This window comes from Callospermophilus lateralis, chromosome 11 (genome assembly GCF_048772815.1).
Source record: "Callospermophilus lateralis isolate mCalLat2 chromosome 11, mCalLat2.hap1, whole genome shotgun sequence".
In the NCBI taxonomy this organism is placed as follows: Eukaryota; Metazoa; Chordata; class Mammalia; order Rodentia; family Sciuridae; genus Callospermophilus; species Callospermophilus lateralis.
In genome coordinates this window covers 36,216,253-36,240,342 of record NC_135315.1, presented here as the reverse complement: position 1 = coordinate 36,240,342, position 24,090 = coordinate 36,216,253, and the positions used below count along the sequence as shown (strand labels likewise).

At 36.8% G+C, this 24,090-nt stretch overlaps 2 protein-coding genes across 4 annotated transcripts in view; one reads left to right on the top strand and one right to left on the bottom strand.

Moving 5' to 3' along the window:
* The window catches only part of Tada2a (transcriptional adaptor 2A), a 60,621-nt gene extending 48,981 nt beyond the window's left edge, over positions 1-11,640 (bottom strand). For both annotated transcript variants that reach the window (XM_076869759.1, XM_076869758.1), the window contains exons 1-4: positions 11,545-11,640; positions 8,623-8,748; positions 1,486-1,592; positions 509-568 (exon numbers count right to left, since the gene is read on the bottom strand). In XM_076869759.1, the coding sequence (XP_076725874.1) occupies positions 509-568; positions 1,486-1,592; positions 8,623-8,647 (192 nt within the window). In that variant the 5' untranslated portion in view covers positions 8,648-8,748; positions 11,545-11,640. The remainder of the gene's footprint in view (positions 1-508; positions 569-1,485; positions 1,593-8,622; positions 8,749-11,544) is intronic.
* Positions 11,641-12,043: 403 nt separating this feature from the next.
* The window catches only part of Acaca (acetyl-CoA carboxylase alpha), a 271,109-nt gene continuing 259,062 nt past the window's right edge, over positions 12,044-24,090 (top strand). For both annotated transcript variants that reach the window (XM_076871149.1, XM_076871147.1), the window contains exon 1: positions 12,044-12,298. In XM_076871149.1, the coding sequence (XP_076727264.1) occupies positions 12,261-12,298 (38 nt within the window). In that variant the 5' untranslated portion in view covers positions 12,044-12,260. The remainder of the gene's footprint in view (positions 12,299-24,090) is intronic.

Sequence of the window (24,090 nt, the reverse complement as noted above, 5' to 3'; positions counted from 1 at the left end):
GGCCCTAAGCAACTTAGCAAGACCCTATCTCAAAATAAAAAATTGGAAAAAAAAAAAAAAGGCCTGGGGATGTGGCCAGTGACAGTGGTTAAGCACTCCTGGGTTCAATCCCTAATATTCACCCCCAAATGCTGTTAGCACAAAGTGACAACACACTGACTATATGTTTATCAGCAAACCTAAAAAGCAACATACCTTTTATCCTCATATCAGAGAATCTTGAAATGTATCTCCTTTAAACACCTTCTAAGTTTGAAACAAAAATCTGAGTATAACAATAATACTTGTTTTTTAGAGTACTTGCCTAGCATGTGTGAGGCCCTGGATTTGATCCCCAGGTCCACACATTCAAAAAAAAAAAAATGTAGGTTCACAAAATTCTAAAAAACTTACTCAATAATGATGATCAAATTCAGAAGAGAAAAAAAGAAAGAGATATTTAAAGAGAACTAATTCCCAATCGAATGCTTGAAAAATGAATGGAAAATCCCAGCAACTTCAACATTACCATTATTTCATAAGTATGATCACTTTGATGTTTCTTGTACTCAAATCCTCGAGTGAAACACTGTAAAGAAAGAAAAATTAAGTTACCAAAAATCTACTTTCCAAAAATTCTTTCTTAAAGGATAGAAGATGGTTTGTGGATGCCCTAGCTTATGATGAAGTTTTTAAGAAAGTTAATTTAATCCTCTGTGCAGCTACAATAGGATGTTATATTTACAGTCATCGTTTTTCAGTGGCCCTTATGGAGAAAAAAGGCTTTTTTATAGTATGATTCCTCCCTCAATCAAAGCATGAGTCCTGAAATCAGATGGCCTAAATTTGAACCCTGGCTCCGTACTTAACCATGCTTTAACAATTCTTTTTTCATATTTTACAGTCTAAAATTTGGATTCACCTTGTAATTTAAAGTATATGAGAATTTTAATCACCCATTTTTACATTTTAGTATTTCTGAAATTGGGATTTTTTAAAAATCAAGTGTTTTTGAATCTGATAAAACATGGTATTTCCTTGAACAAGTTACTTAACTTCTCTTTGCCTGAGTTTCATCTATTAAGTGAGGATACTTTTACTTCATAAGATTTTAGAGATGATTTAAGGGTTAATCCATGTAAAAACTCAAAATAGTGCCTGACACACAGGAATCACTTATAATTAATATTGTTGCTACCATTACAACCCACACAATAGTTTGTTCTCTTTGTCACCTCTACAAAGATCAGTCTTCAACAAGACAATAAACAGTGTCATCAAATTTTCCAGTTCTGATTCCTTTAATCCCATTACTTTAATCTATTTGGAAAAACTTTTAAGCATTAGACTGATATGCCTTGTGGAACAGTCAACAGTCAGCCTCAACCATCTGGTCTGAAAGACTAACTAGAAGGAGTTGCTATAATAAGGTATATCCTAAGCAATCTACTGTAATCTCTGAATTACTATATCCATAATCAGCCAAGCCTCTCCTTAGTGAGTTACCTGCAAGCAGAGAAAAAAAGGAGGTGGCCCACATTCAGCACACTTAATATAAGGCTCCATAAGGTAGGAAGAACAGCCTCTGCAAGGTGGCTTATCAGAGGGATCACCTAGAACAAAGAAAAAGAAAATACACAAGCTTTAAAACACCTCATGATTATATCATAAGTGCAAAAAGGTGAAAAATTGCAAATGACTACATAGAAAGTGAGCTGGGCTGAAAAGTACATGGGAGACAAGATGAGCTCATTTCAAACAAGCAAAAACAAAAAAAAGTATCCTCCTTTTTTAACTTTAGGGAAGCTTTGCGTACCTATGGTTTCAAACAGTAGTTAGGTAGACATGGCCCCCTGCAGAGAAAAGTATACACAGATTTTAAACAAAGTCTCATAAATCGATAGTGGAAAAAGAACATACCTACACAATACTTACAGATAAAGCATATCTGACAAAATGTTAACAGCTGAAGTAACAGGCACATAAGTAAACACTCTACCGTTCTTTTAACAGTAGGAAGGACAAAAATCTTTAAATACGTCTTGAGGTTTAAACTTCATATGAGTTGAGATTTAAACTCAAGAACGCTTCCTCCCTTTCTGCTGTGGTAAGCACAGAGCACAGCCAACTTTTTTCCACTTCCATGACAGTAATGTATCTCTAAAATATTAAGACAAGGAGTATGACCTCAACTCTTTAAAGTCATAAATGCAGACATATGCGTCCTCAGTGGCCTCAAATTCTGCTTCTCTGGAATCTGGGCAACCCAGCAAAACTATGTTCTGATCAACCACAGGAGAGAAGAAATAAGACCTTGAAAGTAGATGAAGAGATTTTTTTTTTAGTCTTGGCAAGATTTCTCAAACTTTTTTTTTTTTTTTAAATATTTGGTCATTGTAGATGAGCATAATACCTTTATTTTATTCATTTATTTTTATGTGGCGCTGAGAATTGAACTCAGGGCCTCATACATGCTAGGCAAGCACTCAACCCCAGCCCAAGATTTCTTAAATTCTTTAATGGCACTTTCCTTAGTCCAAGAAATATTCCTCAAGGCACCTTGCTCTCCTCTAAATGGCGAATATTGTTCTTTTATTTCTAAATGAAGACATGAAGGAAAACAACAAAAGAAACATACTCCTAGTTGTAGTTTAAAATTAGTTACATGGAATATCAACTACTCAATTTCTCCCATTTTACCGATTTTAAATTATAACATGGAAAAACAAAGTTATTATATATTAAGTGCTAGATGCAAATTTTTACCAAATTACCTTCTCTCACTTCGTTTCTTTTTTTTTTTTAAAGGGAGGGCTAGGCAAGATAGCACATGCCTTAATCCCAGCTACTCTGGAGGCTGAGGCAGAATGACTACAAATTTGAGGCCAGCTTCAGGAACTTAATGAGGCCCCATCTCAAAATAAAAATAAAATGGATTGGAGTGTGGGGGTTGTAGCTGAAGTATAGCACTTGCCTAGCACTGTGAGGCACTGGGATCGAGTCTCAGTACCACATAAAAACAAAAGGTATTGTGTCCAAATCTATAACTGAAAAAAATATTTAAAAAAAAAAGATTGGGGATGTAGCTCAGTGGTAAAACACCCCTGGGTTTAATCCTCAGTATCAAAAAAATTTTTTAATTAAAAAATAAAACAAAACAAAAGGGACGGGGTCTCATTACATTGCCCAGGCTGGCCCTGAACTACTAGGCTCAAGCAATTCCTTTGCCTCAGCCTCCAGAGTAGCAGAGACTACAGGTATGCACTACCATAACCAGCAATCTACTATCTTAATATTTAAGGTTGTCTTTCTTCAAACTTTCCTGAGAAAAAAAGATTAGCTACTGACCAAAGTAGAGTTTTTAAACCCTTATTTTAAGAAGCAATTATTCTGTAACAGCAATCCATCTTAAAATTTTACACAAAGTATGAATTATCATCCACTATTAACATTTTGAAAAATATTTCTCTGAACTTTGTTCTACTTACATGTATCTTACTATTTATTTTCACAAAAGTGGAATACTAATCATGCTTTGCCTGTTTTTTTTCTCTTAACAATACACTTGCAGTCATTTTTTTAATGATAGTACACATAGATCTTCTTGGTTTTTCTTCTCCCTTTGTCCTCTTTAATGGATGAATGATATTCTAATGTATCAATTATCTAAACTGATATTCTCAACTACCCCTTAAGAAGACATTTTAGAAATCTGAGGAGGTGCTTTTTTTCGGTTCCCAGATGACTAGGGAGCACTACTGGCATTTTGAAGACAAGAAACCAGGATTCTAGATACCCTGCAGTGCTTATGACATTCCTACACTAGGAAAATACTGACCTACATCCTGCTTAACTTTCAAATGTGCCACCATTCAAGTAGATGAGAAATCTCATACTTAGAGATGATCTAGAACCTAATTCCATATTACATATAAAGCAAAATATTATATATATAAAAAATATGCTGTGTGTATGTGTGTACATTATTGTTTTGTTTGAAATCTTATCAGGAGTTATTCAGGCTTATGCTATTTCTTATTCACTAATACACCTGAATCATTCTTCATTTGTAGTGTAAGATGCTCAGTGATTCAACATATGGGTACCTGACTACCTACTCATGTTGTTGTTTTTTATTATGTCTAAGAATATTCAGATATATAGTAAGTTGCCTTACTTTGTCATCTCCTTTACTTTGTCCCTTATTATAGTAGATCATTATTTTTATTTCTTGAAACCATATGTGTAAATACAGTATCTACATATCTATATTTCGTTAGCAATTAGTAAAAGGGATCTTGAAAATATCATAAAAAGTAGCTGGGTGCATCGACTCAGGAGGCTGAGACAGGAGGATGGCAAGTTAAAGGGCAGCCTCAGCAAATTAGCAAGTCCCTCAGTAATTTGGTGAGACCTCAAAATAAAAATATTTTTTTTAAAAGAGGAAAAAATCATAAAAAAGAAATCACTGGGCTAATATGATTGATAACAAACAACTAATCTAACCAGTTCTCCACTGGTGGGGTGGGCATTTATGCATTTATGTTGTTTCTAATTTTTCACTATTACAAAGAATGCTGAGATCTATATCCTCGTATGTATCACATTTTATATTTATCCGCAGAATAAATATTTTCCTAGAATTAGAGAGGGTACAGATTGAGGGTTTTGAGATTTTTTGATACACATAGTCAAACTATCTTCCAAAAAAGTATTCTAAAATATTTCTGTAATTTAGAAGCAGAGAAAGGCATTTTTAACATCATCCAATAATGAGGCAATAAAAAGCTAATTAGACTACATAAACAAAATAACAACTATTTTTGGCAAAAACACCATGAACAAAGTAAAAAGCAAATGAACTGAACAAAAAATATTTGCAAACTTATGACAGATAAAGGGCTGAAATTCTTAATATAAAAAGAACTTGTCTAGCATATGTGAGGCCCTGGGTTTGATCTCTAACATTAAAAAAAAAAAGCCAGGCATGATTGCACCTGGCTATAGTTTCAACTACTTTGGAGGCCAAAAAAGAATTGTGAATCACCCGAGTCCAAGAGTTAGAGATGGAGACCAGCCTGGGCAACATATCGAGAAACCATTACCCCAACCCCACTAAAAAAAAAAAAAAAGTCAGGCACGGTGGTGGATACCTGTAATCCTAGCTACTCAGCAGGCTGAGGCAGCAGGATCAAGTGTCAAAATAAAATTCAAAAAGGGCTGAGGGCTGGGCATTGTGGTATACATCTGTACTCATAGGATTTGGGAGGATGACACAGGAGGCAAGAGGATCGCAAATTCAAGGCCCGCCTTACCAACTTAGGGACATCTCAAAAAATAAAAAGGCTGGGGATGTAGCTCAGTGGTAGAGTGCCTGCCTAGCATGTGTGGGGCACTGGGTTCAATTTTCAGTACTGGAAAAAAAAATTAGGGGAAAAGGAGAAACAAAAACAGCCTTAATTGGGCTGGGGATATATAGCTCAGTTGGTAGAGTGCTTCCCTTTCATGCACAAGGCCCTGGGTTCAATCCCCAGCACCACAAAACTAAAATAAAATAATTAAGGCAAACTAATCAATCTAAGAAAGTTTAAAAAATGGCCTTAATCATATGAAAAAATTATATAGTTTTACTTATAAGAGAAATAAAAATCAGAACTACACTCAGATATAATTTCTTATGTATCAGATTAACAGAGATTCCAAAGCTTAATAGTAGTTTCTTAGGAGAATGGGGAAATAGGAATTCATATGTAGTTGGTGGGAATGCAAGAGTACAACTCCTGTAGAGCAGAATACACAGTATCTAAACAAAATTATGCATCTTTTTATTTTTTGAGCCAGCAATCTCATTTCCAGGAATTTACCCTGAATATATATCTCCAAGAATACATACATATGCCCAAGATTTTATATGATTATTTTTAAGTATGAAAAACTATGAAGATGTCCAAGCACTAGTTTATTTTAATAAATCAGTGCTATCTCCACACAATGAAGCACTCTGCCACTATAAAAAATTAAGCGTTGGGGGGTATAGCTCAGTGTAAGAGTATTTGCCTAACACATACAAGATCCTGGGTTAGATCCCCAGCATTTCACACAAAGAGAATGAGAACAATTTCTATAAACTAATATTTCCAGAAAGTACTATTAAGTAGAAAAAAAAAGTACACACACAAAAAAAATACTTAGTATGCTATCTTTCTAATAAGAAATTACAGAAAGCCAGGCATGGTGGTACAAACCTGTAATCCCAGTTACTTGGGAAGCTGAGGCAGGAGGATTGCAAGTTGGAGGTGAGACCCTGTCTCATAATTTTTAAAATCTTTTTTTTTTAAAGTATTAGAGATTAAACCCAGGAGTGCTCTACCACTAAAGTACATCCCCAGGCCTTTAAAAATTTTTTTTTTTGAGACAGGATCTTGATACGTTGTCAAAGCTGGTGTCAAATTTGCAATCCTTCTGCCTTAACCTCCCCCAAGTTATTGGGATTATAGTGCCACTGCACCTGGACTCAAAATAAATTAAAAAAAAAAAAAAGGGCTAAGGAGCTGGGGTTGTGGTTCAGCGATAGAGTGCTCGCCTGGCACATGTGTGAGAGACCCTGGGTTCAATCCTCAGCACCACATAAAAATAAATAAGTGAAATAAAGGTATTGTGTCCAACTACTACTAAAAAATATGTATTTAAAAAAATCGGGGGGGAGCTGAGAATGAAACTCAGTGGTAGAGTGCTTGCCTAACATGTGCAAGGCCCTGGGTTCAATCCCCAGTATTGCAGGTAAAAAATTTTTAATTATAAGGAAGTAAAACACATATCTCTTTTTTAAAAAAATATTTTTCTTGTTATACATGGACACACAATATCTTTATTTATTTTTGTGGTGCTGAGGATGGAATCCAGCACCCCACATACACGAGGCAAGTGCCCTACCACTGAGCCTCAGCCCCAGCCCAACACATCCTTTTATCTCTGCAAAAAGAAATAAAGGGCAGATAAACCAGAAAACAAGCAAGCTGTATAATTACAAGGGGTTAAAGGGAGACTGGAGTGTAGTGGAAGAGATATAAAAGGGAGTGGCATTTCTTCAAATATGTTTTTTTGCAACCATCATACTAAAGACTTGATCAAGCAAAAATCAGAAGATACAAAATCATGGGAGAAATTCTAATTAAAAACTGCATTTAAATTTTTTTTTTTAGTTGTAGACAGACACAATATCTTTATTTATTTTTACGTGGTGCTGAGGATCAAACCCAGTACCTCACACATGCGAGGCAAACGTTCTACCACTGAGCCACAATACCAGCCCTGTATTTTTTTTTTAACCTCAAACTATTTCCCTTTGCATTGCTTATTATAACAAGGGAAAAAACAGAAATCATACAAAAGATATGTGGGTATGCTGTGTATTCTCATACAACTTTACTGCAACTTTCTGTAAGTTTGAAATTATTTCCAAATAACATGTTTTAACAATTATATTTTCAAAGATGGGGGGGGAATAGTTTCAGCTTATGCTTCTAGCACTGGAACAATTTAGATTCTTTCTCCAAATGTAAAATGAAAGGGTAGAACAAGATGCTTCTGAATATATAGGAAGTGTGGTAAAAGAGTAAATTAGAGCTCCTTTAAGAAACTGCTGAAGAGGTTTGGGGTTGTAGCTTAGTAGTAGAACAACTGCCTACCACATATGAGGAACTGGGTTTGATCCTCAACACCACACAAAAATAAATACATAAAATAAAGGTGTTGTGTCCATCTAAAACTATTTTTAAAAAAGTTGCTAAAGAAACAAAACCCCAAAGTACCTGATCTTCTCACTGGAACACTACTAAATATCTGATAATGGGATTGCCATTTCTGGAAAATTTGATTTCTTCACAATGTAGCAAAATAAGTCTCCATAATTGTGGCATCTTCAATTTATTTCACACCGTAATTCTCTACATCATTATCATACTGCAGTTTACTCTTAGAACACAAGTTCCACTTACAAGGAGGGAAAAGGGAATATTTTCTTTATCCAAAATTAACACTATAAAGGTGCCTGATACAAGTTATTAGTTCTAAAGAGAAATCCCACTGCTTTTTTGTTAAACAAAAATATTTTATTTTTAAGTTTTTTTATTTTTAATTGACACATAATTACATATATTTATGGGATACAGTATGACATTTTGATACATGTATACAAGGTGTAATGATCAGATCAGGACAACTGGCATATCCATCACTTTGGACATTTATCAATGCTTTGGGAACATTCAAAATAGTCACCACTAGCTATTTTCAATTATACAATTAATTGTTGTTAATCATAGTTATCCTATCATGCACCAGAACATTAGAAGTTATTCCTCTTATCCAACCCCACTGCTTTTAATTGCAGGTTAAACATACTAAGCCTGATCCATTTAGCTTCATTTTCTTCTAGGATCTAGGGTGATATATTTTATCAAGTTTTCAGTAGGTAATCAATACCTATTGGTTGATTTTGATTTGATACTTTTATAATTTCTTTAGGCTCAGATCTACAGGGCACTATTGCTTAACTTCAAAGGGCTTATTTTTCTTCCTTGATAAATTTCCATTTCATTTTGCTGTTAATATTCACCTGAGACTCATTTCTACTATACTTACTGCTAAAGGAACCCAAACGGTCCATTCCCTAATTGGCAAAGATCGCTGCTTTTTAATCTTCCTTTGTGCAGAGCTACCTCAAGATCTCAGAACTGGCCAGCATATACGCCAAAGCTTGATGTCCCCCTAGGAACAAACAAAAGTGGCACATGGATCAGAAAATCATTCAGAGATAGGAAAATACACAACATATTCAGTTCTACCATTGTAATACTGAGCAAATTAGTTTACCTCTATTATGTCTAACTGGTATGATATAATATCTACCTCCCAGGGTTGTTCTGAGAATGTCATCATAATCAAACATCTGGCCCAGAGCAAGTCCTCTATAAATTATATAGATAGATATAAAGGGTTTTTTTTTTTTGTTCTTGTTGTTTTGTTTTTGGTGCTGGGGATCAAACTTAAAAAACTCATGCATGCTATGCTATGCAATCACTCTATGACTGAGCTATATCGTCCCTCCCTAAATGCTATTTCTAATAGTAACTGTTGCCTTTCTCTACCCAGCTTTCTCTACCCTTCTCTCTTGAGGCCTCTGTCTTTTGGGGAACTGACCCTTTAATATTTTATATGGTACTGGTAGAGGTACCAATCAATACTCAAAATCTCCACCTCCACAGAAGCTACACCAAAGATTTCTTTTTTTTTTTTTTTCAGAAATCTGGATCTTAAGTTAAGCCATTGCTCCAGGATAGAAGGTAATCAGAGCTTATTCTCTAGTCAAATAATTTAGTCAATAAGTTCTGGCTATTGGGTCCATATCCCCGAAGGTGACCGGCTCTAATTTCTCTGTCTTTCCAATAAAAACTTTCATCAGAATGATTTTCTATTACTAAAACCCAAAAATCCTATCTATAAAACACATAGTTAACTAATTTACTCTTTCAACAAAATACCTTCTTTGAAGGCAGAAATGAAATCTTATTTCACATTAAAGCAAGAAACATCCTCTTTCTTCTATACACCAGAGTTTTCCATCCTTTTTCTAGAATTTTCCTCATATATTTTATGAAGATTACTTCTAACTGCACACCTTTTCTCACTTTAAGACTAAACAAAAACAGGGACTACATTCAATACAAATTTATATGCTAAATTTGTACTAAATCCATAGAATTCATTAAGTTCACTAAATAATCACAAAAGTTAGTTCTACTTGGGCTACTGAATAAATTCCAGATTTTTTAAAAATGTCTTTTTAGTTGGACACAATGCCTTTATTTATTTTTATGTGGTGCTGAAGGTCGAACCAGCGCCTCGCACGAGCACTCTACCACTGAGCCACAACCCCAGCCCCAATTCCAGATTTATTTATTTTTTTTTAATGAATTCATCTTTAGTTTTCCTGGAGTGACTTTTTTCACTTTGATAAATCAAATGCACAAAATGCTCAAATCATTACCCATAATAAGGCTGTCGATCAACTTTCTCGTTTTTGGAGTGGAGCCTCCTTGGACAAAGTCCCAAGTGTAGTTGTTTTTTGACAAAAAATGAGGTTAGCAAGGGCATATTATATATCCAGTAATAAAATAATGGTCAACATTTATTGAACTTGTCCCATATGCTAGGTACTGATTGTTAACCATCCATGCAGATGATCTCTGAATCCTCACTACCTTCTGGGGTGAGCTACTTTTTATTTTTTAATACTGGGGACTAAACCCACAGGCACTTAACTATTGAGCCACATCTCTATCCTTTTCTTTATTTTGCATCGCGGTCTCACCAAGTTGCTTAGGGCCTGCTTAGTTGCTGAGGCTGGCCTGGAATTTGGGGTTCTCCTGCTTCAGCCTCTGGGTACAGTTGCCCACCGCCTGTTTTTAATCGAACCCAGGGTTGTTTAACCACTGGGCCACATCCCCCTGTGTCCTCTCCACCCCTTTTAATTTTTTTTTTTTTTTTAAAAAGTCCTAGCTAAGTTGCTGAGGTTGGTCTCGAACTTGCGATCCTCCCGACAAGCTCCTTTTTCATAAAGCTCTGCCGGGGGTGGTGGTGCACGCCTGTAATCCCAGCACCTTGGGAGGCTGCGGCAGGAGAATCATGAGTTCAAAGCCAGCCTCAACAAAAGCTAAGCAAATGAGTAAGACCCAGTCTCTAAATAAAATACAAAAGAAACAGGGCTGGGAATGTGGCTCAGTGGGCAAGTGCCCCAGAGTTCAATACCCAGTACGCCACCCCCCCCCCAAAAAAAAGCTCTGAAAGATTTAGAGTGCTTGCACAATGTCTTTCTGGTAGTGAACAGCTGTGCCATTTCAACAGAAGTGATATAGATGGTCAAATAAAGGATGTTTAGAATAATTTGATAAACACCCCACGTCAGAAAACACAAAACTGCAGTATGCAGAATCTCCCATTCTCTCCATCTCATAGAAGACCGAACTGTGACACTAACATGAGAGGATAGGCGCCAGCTCCACAGGAACACTGGTTAAATTCAAATTAGATATTGGAATGTGGAAGAAAGGCGCTGTGAAAAGCGATTCCGCATGGTGCAGAGGAGACGCAGGTTTTACAGTTTTGCAGCCAACTTACTTCGTCTCTATTAGCTGCAAGTCATTTTTTTTCTCTTTGCTCCAAAATGGTGCTAACGCACCTACTTACAAAGGCCTACTTGGAAATTTCACTTGGTAACGTCGATCAAGGGCATCTCGAACAGCACTGATATAGGAGTGATTATGGGCTCCATTGCAGGGAACGATACACCAAGGCTGGGACACTGCCGGGCCGCCCAAGCGCGGGGCGGGGCTCCAGCGGGGTCAGGCCCAGCCGCGCGCCGCCCTCCCCCACAGTGCGGCGTGGCCAAACGCCGCGCCATGCGAGGCTCCCCTCGCCGCCGCAGTCCGTACCTCGCAACCCTGCGTCCCCCTAGGTCTTGCCAGAGGGGTTCGCGCCCTGCCACAAGCTTGCCCCGCGCCTCACCTCACCGCGTCTGCAACTTCGTCTCCGAGGAGCCACCAGTCGCGCGCGCTGCCAGCGGTGGCGTGCCTTACTCGGGCTTGCGTGCGCGCTCGACTGGGCGTGCACTGCCCGGGTTTGCGTGCGCGGTCCCGGGCTGCGCAGGCTCGAGCCCGCCTCCTGCTACACCCCCGACGCCTCCTTCCCCTCCCTCTCTCTGGCCACGGCGGCCCCGCCCGCCACTGCTCTGCCCCTCTCCCCTTGTGTCCCTTCCCCCTGCCCCGCCCGGCCCCCGCTGCCGTTCGGGTGCTTGAGGACTGGGAAGATGGGGCTGAGATGTTTGCCTGACTGTTGAATCTGAGCAATAATCACTTTTCCCGAGTGGCGCGTGGCCCGTCACCAGAGGCTTCCTGTTCGTGGTGCCGTTTGGTCCCCTCCGAAGCGGGGAGAGACAGGCCCGACTGGTGCAGTCTGGGTTTTGTGTTAACGTTCCCACTCCCACCCCAGTTGCAGCCTAGGAAATTGAGGCTGAGGCACCGGGCTCCAGGACCGCGAAGCGGGCCGCCACTCCAGTCCCAGCCCCTCAGTGCAGCTCTTGGATTGATCAGACTGAATGGCTCCAGGGGTGAAGAGGGCACGTTTCCTTTAGATGCTTCTGCAACGTCGAAATTGTCTTCTTTGGAAAGAACCATCCCCTCTTTGGGATTCAGAGGCCCAAATGGAGGTGCAATGATGAGAGGATGTGGTGGTCCACTCTGATGTCAATCTTGAGGGCTAGGTATGTCCCAACATCTCTTATTACTACTACCAGTGGTTATTATAGTAACTACTATTTGTTGAGGATTTATTGCATGCCAGGCATTTATACAAAGCAGGTTACATATATGGTCTCATTTAAAGCAACTTTATGATGTAGGCATTATTTTCCCTATTTTCCAGGTGAAGATAATCAGGCACTGGCATATTTGTAACTTGGAATCACACTGCTAGGAAGTGTTGGCACAGGGGCTTCCAACCATGGTTTATCTTAACCAAATACTATTTATTCAGAAGTATGTCTCTGATACATTCGCCCAACCTCTTAGAATTCAATTACACTTCTACCTATAGGCCCCTATAATCACTTTTCTTCTTCTTCTTCTTCTTTTTTTATATGTAATACAAGTTGCTTGTTAAAAAAGAAAGAAAATTCATGAGCAAAAGTTGCAAAAACCACCTGACCATATTAAATAGTTAAATTTTGACTTATACCATTCCATTCATTTTCCTATGCATCATTTAAATAAATATGCAATATTTAATATTTGATGTATCCTGAAAATATACTTATTTGCTCATTTGACAAATATTTAATGAGCAGACACTATACTAGGTGCTGGGAATTCAGTAGTGAGCGAAGCAAAGGTGCTATTTCATAGAGCTCGTATTATTTGGGGGAAGATTGACAAGTAATACACATATTCCTAAATAATAATGCCAGTTTATGTGGTTTTTATGGAAAAATAAATCAGGATAAAGGGATAAGAGTAATGCAGAGATTCTCTTTTAGTTAGGGTGGACAAGAAAGGCCTCTTAACAGAAGCAGCACATAAGCAAAAACATAATCATTTAATGAGAAAGGAAGCTAAGTGAATTTCTAGAGGGAAACTATTCTAGAAAAGAAACAGTAAATGCAGTGCCTTGACATAGGGATTTGTTTGGAATGGAGAAGCAAAGAGATCAGAGTGGCATAGAAATTAGACAAATAAGATGAAAAACACAGCCAAGGAGCTAGATTATGTACCATCTGGTAAGCCATGATTGGACTTTGGATTTTATGTGTTGCCATGAAGAGTGAGACCAAAGGAATAATCAGATTTACTTTAAAAGGATCACTCTGGCAGTGTTGTGGAGAATGGATGGTAGAAACATAGAAATTGCCTTGTAAAGCATCAATTGTCCTTTTACACAGCAGCTAATTAAAAAATAACTTGTTAATACTGATGGTTTACCTATACCTTTACATCTACTCTCAGTTTTTTCTGAAAGTAGAGTTAGAGTCAATTACTTAAACATGTTTGTGTGTGTGTATCACATAAACAGATTTTTTTTTTTTTTTTTAGTCTGGCTGGGGCATATGCCCAGATCTGCATGTCATGACTATTAACTAACTGAAGGCATCAATGTTGTACTGTTATGGAATAAACAGTCCCACATAATATCCCAATCTGTTCATTAAAAACGTAGAATTCAAATGCTTGGAAATTACCCTCCCTCTTCAGTTGATTTTAAGTCCTCCTTAGAATTAATTCTAAGCACAATTTAGTCAGTGTTCTTAAGAAAGATGTGGAGAAATTAAAATGCACACTAAGAGGGAGAATAACACGTATTGAGGTAGTGCTTTTTTGAATTTTTGCCTTAAGCAATGGAGTGATAGTTGCATCACTTACTAGACCAGGTGAGGGGAATGGGAAAGGCCAGCTGAAGAAAGAGATTTGGAGGCGAAATGAATTAAAGTTCTATTTTTGGATCTGTGTTTTGCCTTCAAACTGGAAATGACAAATGAGACTGTAGCTCAGTGGAGAGGTAAGGGCTAAACCTACATAAATATAGAATAGTTTCTGGGGCTGGGGATGTGGCTCAAGTGGTAGCGTGCTCACCTGGCATGCGTGTGGCCTGGGTTCGATCCTCAGCACCACATACAAACAAAGATGTATCCGCCGAAAACTAAAAAAATAAATAAATATTTAAAAATTCAAAAAAAAAATATATAGAATAGTTTCTTTGTGTCTTCCCTAAACAGAGCCTGGGGACAGTGTCTTTTCTTAGTAATCTCAGTACCCAGAAATGAATCTTCAACAAATATTTGTGAAATGAATAGATAAACGCAAAGGTATAGATGAAGTCACTTAGGCAAGATGCATAGAAGAGAAGTTATGCACTCTACTTTCTCTGGAGGTCCAAGCACCTGCACGTGACCATAATACCTGATTTGCTTAGGCATTTCCTTGTTTACACCTCATCGGTATCTATATAATTATTAATATTTCCTTGACTCACTCTTAAAAGTGCCTCAGTTTGCACAATACATTTTTGTGTTGTTCTTTATAAAAGGTCCTTAAGGCTCTACCTTCTTCATTTTTCCTTCTCATCACTACTCTCTTATACTCCATTCTCCAGCTAGGCTTAACTTGCTCCCTTTCTCCTTTGCACTCTTATTTCCAAACTTCTTTTGCCTACCTCAACTTGGCTATCACTTCCTTTGGAACACCTCTTCTGACCCACCTCCCAAAGTCTGAGTTAAGTAGATCTCTTACATGCTTCCAGTGCACCCTATTTAATCTGTCATAGTCAAAATGACTAAGTTTCTGTTCCCTAGCTAAACATCTTTATAAGGAAACCTGAAAAAACACCTTTTGCCCTTTTCAAGCCAAAAATTTACTTTAAGAATATCCAAATCAGGGGCTAGGGATGTGGCTCAAGTGGTAGCACAGTCACCTGGCATGTGTGTGGCCTGGGTTTGATCCTCAGCACCACATACAAACAAAGATGTTGTATCCGCTGAAAAAAAAAACTAAAAAATAAATATTAAAAAAATTCTCTCTCTCTTTTAAAAAAGAAAAAAACATTTAAAAAAAAAAAAAAAAAAAAAGAATATCCAAATCAGCCAGGCATGGTGGCACACGCCTGTAATTCCAGAGTTCAGGAGGACCCCCAGCACCATGTGAAAAAATATAAAAAATGACATTACTAATTGTCAGGGAAACACAAATTACAATGAAATATAATACCTGTTAGATATGATACCTGTTAGAGTGGTTATCGGTTAAAAAAATAAAGAAGTAGCATTGGTGAGTATCTGGAGATAAAGGAATCTCTTTTGTACTGTTGGTTGGCATATAAATTCGTTCAGCCATTATGGAAATTAGTATGGAGTTTCTGTTTTTTTATTTTTTTTATTTTTTGGTACTAGGGATTGAACTCAGGGCACTTAACCACTGAGCTACATCCTAGCCCTCTGTTTTTTTTTTTTTTTTATTTAGAGACAGGGTCTCACTGAGTTGCTTAGTGCCTTGTTGTTGCTGAGGCTGGCTTTGAACTTGAAATCCTCCTGCCTCAGCCTCCCACGCCGCTGGGATTATAGGCATGTGCCACCTCACTGGCCTGGAGGTTCTTTAAAAATTAAAAATCGAACTACTATATGATCCAACAGACCCACTTCTGAGTGTATATCCAAAGGAAATGAAATCAGTATTTTGAGATATTTGCACTCTAAAGTTCATTGAGGCATTATTCAGAATAATCAAGACATGGAAACATCCTAAGTGTCAGCAGATGAAAAGATAAAGAAAATGTCCCCCCCACACACACACACACACAAATACTATTTAGCCTTAAAAAGGAAATCCTGTAATTTCTAACAACATAGCTCACCCTGGAGGACATTATGCTAAGTGAAACAGGTCAGGAACAGAAAGACAAATACTGTATGATCTCACTGGTATGTGAAATCTAAAAAAGTCAAACTCTTAGATGCAGAGTAGAAAGGTGATTACCAAGGGCTGAGGGAGCAGAGATTGAGGAGATATTGGCCAAAGTGATCAATTTTTTTTTTTAATGAAGATGGACACAATACCTTCATTTTATTTATTTATATGTGGTGCTAAGGATTAAACCCAGTGCCTCACACATGCTAGGCAAATGCTCTATCACTGAGCTACATTTGCAGCCCCAAGGGATCAAATTTTTATTTAGACAAGAGAAATGAATTCAGAGGTTCTGTTATGCATCAAATAATAACAAATCATTTTGTTGAAAATTACTGAGTAGATTTTAAATGTTCTCACAGCCACCAAAAATGAAGTGGTGAGGTAATGGATGTGTTAATATGTTGGTTTAACTATGCCACAATGTATACATATAATCAAAACATTGTGTTGTGTATTATATGTGTGTGTGTGTGTGTGTGTATATATATATATATATAATTTTTGTCAGTTTAAAAATAAATTTTTTAATAAACATACCATAAGTTCATAAGTAAACAAATATTTTTAAAGAATGTAAAATGTAAAAAGCAAAAAAAAAAATAAAATAAAAAAAAGATCTGCCCAAATATATCTAGTAAACTTCCTCTCACTTTTGAAACTAAACAGTTAGCAGATATTAGGATTTTCATAATGTCGTGGCCTTATTAAACACAGCTTTCATAAATCCAGGTCTTTGTTTCCTATTTCTTCTGCTTCTTCCTTAGTTCACTGACATCTTTCTCATTCACATAAAAGCACAGGAGATCAGTCTAATGGGTTCCCAGACTTTGGGTAGAATCTAAAAATCTAGTTGAACTAAAAGTGTTTTAGCTCTGAATGGATCTGTTTTATCAGAAAATTTAAACATGCCTGCTCAGAAGCTTAGCTGCATACTTTTCAGCCTGCTGTATAGGGCCTCCACCTTGTGACAGGCTCCCAAAGTATTTTGCATCATTTGGTGACAGTCTATAATCTTTTGCAACTAATAAGTGCCCAATAAATGTTTGAAATATTTGTAAAGAAACTGGCCTAGTTTAATGTAATTGCAAAAGCATGGGCTTTGAGGCTTTCCTAGATTAGAGCCCTGTCTTCACTCCTTACCACTCTCAGTAATTTAGGCAAGTTATTATCTTTCTTTTTTCTCATCATATGTAAAATGAAAATAATACCTAAGAGTTTGTAAAGATGTGATTATGTATGTATAGTTTCTAGTTCATAGTGGGAGTCAAACTATTAAAGTAATAAAAGTACTTAAAAAGATGGGGGCTGGGGATGCAGCTCAGTTGTTCCTTTTATATACAAGGTCCTTGGTTTGATTCCTAGCACTGCAAAAAATAAGAAATAAATAAAATGCAATTTTTTAAATATTTAAAACAAATAATTATTTTAATTTTAATTCTTGAAGTGCTCCACACTTGTGGGGCTTTTATAGAGATTGTTCTAGGATAGGTTGAAAAGTGCTCAGCATTAGCAGTTTTTCATTTCTTGAATCAGGAACTCCTACCTGGAAACCACCCCCCCCCCTTTTTTTTTTTTTTGTGGTGCTAGGAATTGAACCCAGGGCCTTGTGCATGTGAGGCAAACACTCTACCAACTGAGCTATATCCCCAGCCCCTAAACAGAATTTCTTTAGCTGTTTTCTTCTTTAGCTTCTTTCTCACTACAGAAAACAAAATGTACATTAACTCACAGGTCACAGGACAAATGTGTAGTTGCAATCTAGAATGGATAAGATAGCTTTGCCTCCAGAGGAGAAAAACTCAGGAGCAGTGCTCCATTTAATTAACGTAAATAGTGAACAGACTTATGGATTATGAGCAATTAACTATAAGACTGCTCTTGGAGTACAGAATACTATTATAATCAAAATTTACAACAAGGTTAATCTGATGCATATTTAATGATATGTATAATTGTTATGGTGCTTCATGATAATTAGGCCTTAAATGTTAAGCTGTTTAAATAAATGACTATAATTGGTTATTTTTGCACAACCAAACACATTTTTAGTACTTGTGTATTCATTTTATTAATTTTCTAGAATCTATAATCATGCCAAGGACAATATTTTTTTTTTTTTAGAAACCCTTTACTATTTAATCATGAACTTATACAAATACTCTTCAAAATGACACAGCAGATTTCCCTTCCCAATTTGGTGCTAGAAATAGTTAACATTCAGGTCCTTTGTATATATTCCCCCATTTTAGTCCTTAAAACTTCCTTTAAAGGAGTAGTGTTACTCTCATTTTACTGATGCTCACTCCAATGGCAGAAATAGATGAGGATAAGTAATTACAATATAAGATAATACATGTTATAGAGACACTGAGGGCTTCAAGAAGGGATTAGTTAATTTTAGCGGGAACTAAACGGTAAGCCTCTGGGAAGTAAGAAGTTAAGTCTTGGAGAATATGGGAAGGAAATTCCAAGCAGAAATAACAAATTAATCAAAGACCCAAAAGCATAAAATGGCATGGTTATTTTGATCTTTGTGGTTGAAGAACAGAAAAAAAGAGCAAGGAAAGTTACTATACATGAAATAGCACAGGTAAAGATCAGAGCAAAGAGGGCTTTGCATAGGGAGCCAGTGAAACATTGAATTGGAGTGTGATATCACTAACATGGGCTTTAGAACTACCTCTGACAGAAGTGGAGCACACCTGTAATCCCAGCAGTTCTGGAGACTAAGGCAAGAAGACTGCAAGTTCAAAGCTAGCTTCAGCAACTTAGTGAGGCCCTAAGCAACTTAGTGAGACCCTGTCCCTAAATAAAATTAAAAAAAAAAAAAGAGAGATCTGGGGATGTGACTCAGTGGTTAAGTGCCCCTGGGGTCAATTCACGGTACCAAAAAAAAAAAGAAGAACTACCTCTGTCAGTGATCAGTGGTGATGTGAACTAACATATGGAAAAATGAAATGGCAGGGGCTATAGAAGTCCAGATAAGAGATAAATGAAGTCTCAAAACTAACACTGTTGGAATGAGGTGGGAAGAAGAAATGCATTTAAAGTGTTTGAAGAAGTAATTAGCTGGACATGATGGGCACGGTTGTGGTCCCAGCAACTCAGGAGGCTTAGGCAGGAGGATTGCAAGTCTGAGGCCAGCCTCAGAAATTTAGTGAGACCCTGTCTCAAAAAAAAAAAAAAAAAAAATAGCCTGGAGATGTAGCTTAGTGGTAAAGTACTCTGGGTTCATTCCACAGTACTGGAAAGAAAAAGAAAAAAAAAAAGGAAGAAAAAATTTATTATGGGGAGAAAAGTAATATATTAGGATTAAGGATAATTTTCAATTCATCTTGGTTGACAGGGTGGATAATAATGCTATTTACCCAGAGAGGGGACATAAGGCAAAGACCACACTTGAGTGGAAAAGAGCAAATTTTGTTGTGGGTATGTTGAGTTTAAGGTGCATGTAGGTTATACAGGTGATGTTTAAACACCAAGAGAGATGTCTAGGTCAGAGATTATAGTAAGCAACAAGTTGATAGAAAATCTGAAGCCACAACAGAGTATGAGATTGGCTGAGCTTGTTAAGTGGAAGAAGGTGAAAGAAGAGTAAAGAATAGAAAATTGCATGATAACAGGTAAGACATACAGGAAGAGCCCACAGTTCAAAAGGGAAGTAGGTTTGAGAGAAATGGCAATAAAGGTGGGAGGCAGGAGACAGGCAGCAGAGATGATTATGAAGATGAGCATGATTTTGATGCTCTGATCAAACAGGGCATTATTAAGACCTTTAGGCTCTAAATAATAAAAAATATGGTAGGGTCAAAGTTGTTGCTCAGTGATAGAATGCAAGCTTCTCATGCACAAGCCCTGAGTTCAACTGCCCACACTGCAAAAACAAATAAATAGTGCTTCCTATGAAATTTAAAATAAAAATATTATAAGCTATAAAATAGGTGTAAGGGAAGTATAGCAAAGGTGATTTTCCTCTGGTGATCTCCTTGATTATATTATCCTTATCATTATTTTGATACATCCATTTTGATAAAATACATATTTATTTTACTTAGTAATCTAGCACTGAGAATATATGAAAATGGATTGGTTAATAGTGCCAAATACTACAAATGTCAAAGATAAAAAAAGTAGTTATTATGGGGTTGGAATTAAAGCTCAAAGATAGACTGCTCAACTAGCATGCAAGAGGCTCTGGGTTCAATCCCAAAACTGCAAAAAAATAATTAATTAATAAAAGTATTTAATTGGAAAAAAAGAAAAAGTACCAACAAGACAGAGATGCCCTCTATCACCACTGCTATTCAATATAGTTCTCGAAACACTGGCCAGAGCAATTAGACGAAAGAAATTAAAGGCATAAAAATAGGAAAAGAAGAACTTAAATTATCACTATTTGTGGGTGACATGATTCTATACCTAGAAGACCCAAAAGGGTCTACAAAAAAACTACTAGAACTAATAAATGAATTCAGCCTTTTTTTTTTGTACCAGAGATTGAACTCAGGGGCACTAGACCACTGAGCCACATCTCCAGCCCTATTTCATATTTTTTATTTAGAGACAGGGTCTCACTGAGTTGCTTCGTACCTCACTGTTGCTGAGGCTGGCTTTGAACTCTTGCTCCTCCTGTCTCAGCCTCAGGAGCCTCTAGGATTACAGGCATGCACCACCTTACCCAGCTCTCATTGCTTTGGGATAGTGCCAAGGATGCAGACATTGCTGCATCTTGCAATTCTTTTTAACACTATGGAGTATTCATAGATGTCTAGGAAAAGAGTATCTAAATAAATTGTTCTGAAACTGAACTTAATTTCCAAGTAAGACAATGACAGACACTAGTTTTTTTTTTTTGTTTGTTTGTTTGTTTGTTTTTTGCCTAGGGCCCCACTAAATTGTTGAGGCTGGCCTTGAGCTTGCAGTTCTCCTGCCTCAGCCTCCTGAGTTGTTGGATTACAGTTATGCATCACCATGCCTGGAAGATAGTAGTAATTTTTGACAACTGCTTTTTTCTCTTGCTTCTATAAAGAATAGAATAGGCTAGGTTCAGTGATGTACACCTGTAATCCCAGTAATTTGGGAGACTGAGGTGGGAGGATTACAAGTTTGAGACCATCCTGGACAACTTAGTGAAACTCTGTCTCAAAGTAAAAAATTCAAAGAGCTGGAGTTGTGGCTCAGTGGTAGGATGCTTGCCTCACACATATGAGGTACTGGGTTCAATTCTCAGAACTGCATATAAATAAATAAAATGAAGGTCCATCAACATCTAAATATATATATTATATATATATTACACCACACACACGCACACACCTGGGTTCAATTCCCATCAGTTACGCCACCAAAAAAAGAATTGAATACGGTTTGAATGTGATGGCAACCCAACTCTCTCATTTTGTCATGTATATATTGACAAAGCAGAATTCCTCAAGATGGGAGACTTTCACTTATATATAGAAGCTAAAAAAAAAAAAAGTTGATCTTATAGAAGTAGAGAGTAGAACAGAGATCACAGAAATTTGAAAGGATAGGGAAAAGAGGGAAAGGAAAAGGATGGATTTTAGGAATCAAATTACTGTTAGGAAGAATAAGTTCTAGTATTCGATAGCATAGTGGGATGGCTATAGTTAACAAATTACTGTATTTCAAAGTAGCTAAAAGAGAATTTTGAACCTTCCCTATACACACAAAAAAAGTCAATGGAAAGGTGATAGAAATCCTAAGTATCCTTATTTGATCATTATACATTGTATAATATAACAAAATATCATAATGTATCCCATAAATATGTACATTTTTATATGTCAATTAAAAATAAAAATAAAAACAAACTGGAAGTCCTTGAAGTTTTCTTAAGAAATATGTTTTATATTTTATAGTGCTGGGGATTGAACCCAGGGCCTCCTGCATGGTAGGCAAATACTCTGCTACTGAGCCACATCCCCAGTACTTTTTACTTTATTTGAGATGGGGTATTTACTAAATTGTCATGAACTTGTGATTTTGAACTTGTGATCCTCTTACCTCAGCTTTCCAAGTAACTGGGATTACAGGCTGCATCACCCTGCCTGGTTTATGGGAGTCTTTTGTTTGTTCGCTTGCTTGCAGTACTAGTTATTGAAGCCAGGGCACTGTGCCACTGAGCTACATCCCTATCCCTTTTTATTTTTTATTTTGAGACAAGGTCCCACTAAATTGCTCAGCCTGGTCTCAAACCTGCAACCTCCACAGTCATTGAGATTACAGGTGTGTGCCTTTGTGCCCCAGTTTATGTTTGGTTTTGTAGGATTTTTAGACATAGCAATCAATAGTTTTTTTTTTTTTTAAATGCAACCATAGAAATCAAAATGAAAACAAATTTGTGGAGCCTGTGGTACTCCCATAACCTTAGAGCCTGACAAGTTTTTATTTCATTGTAAATCCACAGGTTGAGAAAGAGTGTTAGGAATATACTTTAGATTGTAACATATTTCACAAACAAAGGATTACTGTTCAGGAGTATATTCAGGATTATAAGACTTCTACAAGAAAAAGACTAACAACTCATTCAACATCTCTAGCAATTAGAGAAATGCAAATTAAAACTACACTGAGGTTTCATTTCAGTCTAGTCAGAATGGCAATTATCAAGCATACAAGTAACAATAAATGTTGGAGAGAATATGAGAAAAAGGCACACTCTCACATTGCTGGTGGGACAGCAAATTGGTGCAACCACTCTGGAAAGAAGTATGGAGATTCCTCAGAAAACTTGGAAAGAAACCAAAATTTGATCCAGTTATCCCACTCCTCAGTATATACCCAAAGGACTTAAAATCAGCATAACTAGAGTGACGCAGCCACAACAATGTTTATAGCAGCTCAATTCGTTATAGCTAAGCTATGGAATCAACATAGATGCTCTGCAACAGATGAATGGATAAAGAAAATGTGGTATATGTATACAGTGGAATATTATCCAGCCATAATAAAAGAATGACTTTATGACTTTTTCCAGTAAATGGATGGATCTGGAAACTTCATACTAAGTGAAATAAGCCAATCCCCCCCAAAAACAGAGGCAGAATGTTCTCTCTGATATGAGGATACTAACACACAGGGGGTCAGAGAAGACTAGAAGTTCATGGATTAGACAAAGGGGAATGAATGAAGAGAAGGTTGGCGGGATGGGAATAGGAAAGACAATAGAATGAATTGGACATAACTTTCCTACGTTCATAGATGAATGCACTACCAGTGAAAATCCACATCATGTACAACCACAAGAATGGGATCCTAGTTAGAATAAGTCATACTCCATGTATGTATAATATGTCAAAGTACACAGTACTATCATGTATATCTAAAAAAATTTAATTAACAAAAGATATCTCAGTAGAAAAATAGGGAGTGGTTATAAGCAAGAAAAAAGTCTAACATCAAATAAATATATGCAAAGGTACTCAAATTCACCATCAAGGAAGAAAATTAATGTAAGAACAATGACAGGACTTCAAAGCCATCAGATTGGGAGAAAAAATTAAGTCTGAGATCTTCAAATTAGGGAGAATGTGGAATATGGGCAATTTCTTTATTGCTAGTGGTTCTGTATTTGGTACAACCACTTTGGAAAGCCAATTGCAATCTAGTGAAGGTGAATATGTGTGTGTGTGTGTGTATACACATACACGCACACACACACATTTATATATCCTACAACCCATTAACTCCTTGGCATATGTTCTAGACATAAATACATCCAAGAATATTCATTGTAGAAAAATAAACTATTATCTGATACTATCATATATGCAATTGATGAGTCTTCAAATTATGTGTCTCTTCCATAGAATGTTTGGTTCTTCTAGAGGCAGTAAGGGCTTTACTCTATAGCCTGAACTGTTTATTTATCATCTTGTTCAGTGGAGACCATAACATCAAGCCACTAAACATAGCATTTCCATCCTAAGTTTTAGTAAATGGGATTTAAAAATATAATGAAATTTTCTTATTATGAATTTTTCCCATGATGCAGTAATTCAGGCTTTATATTTGTCATGATTTATTTATGCTGCATTTATTAATTCCCACTACTGATTTTTCAGAGAATGCAGTTATC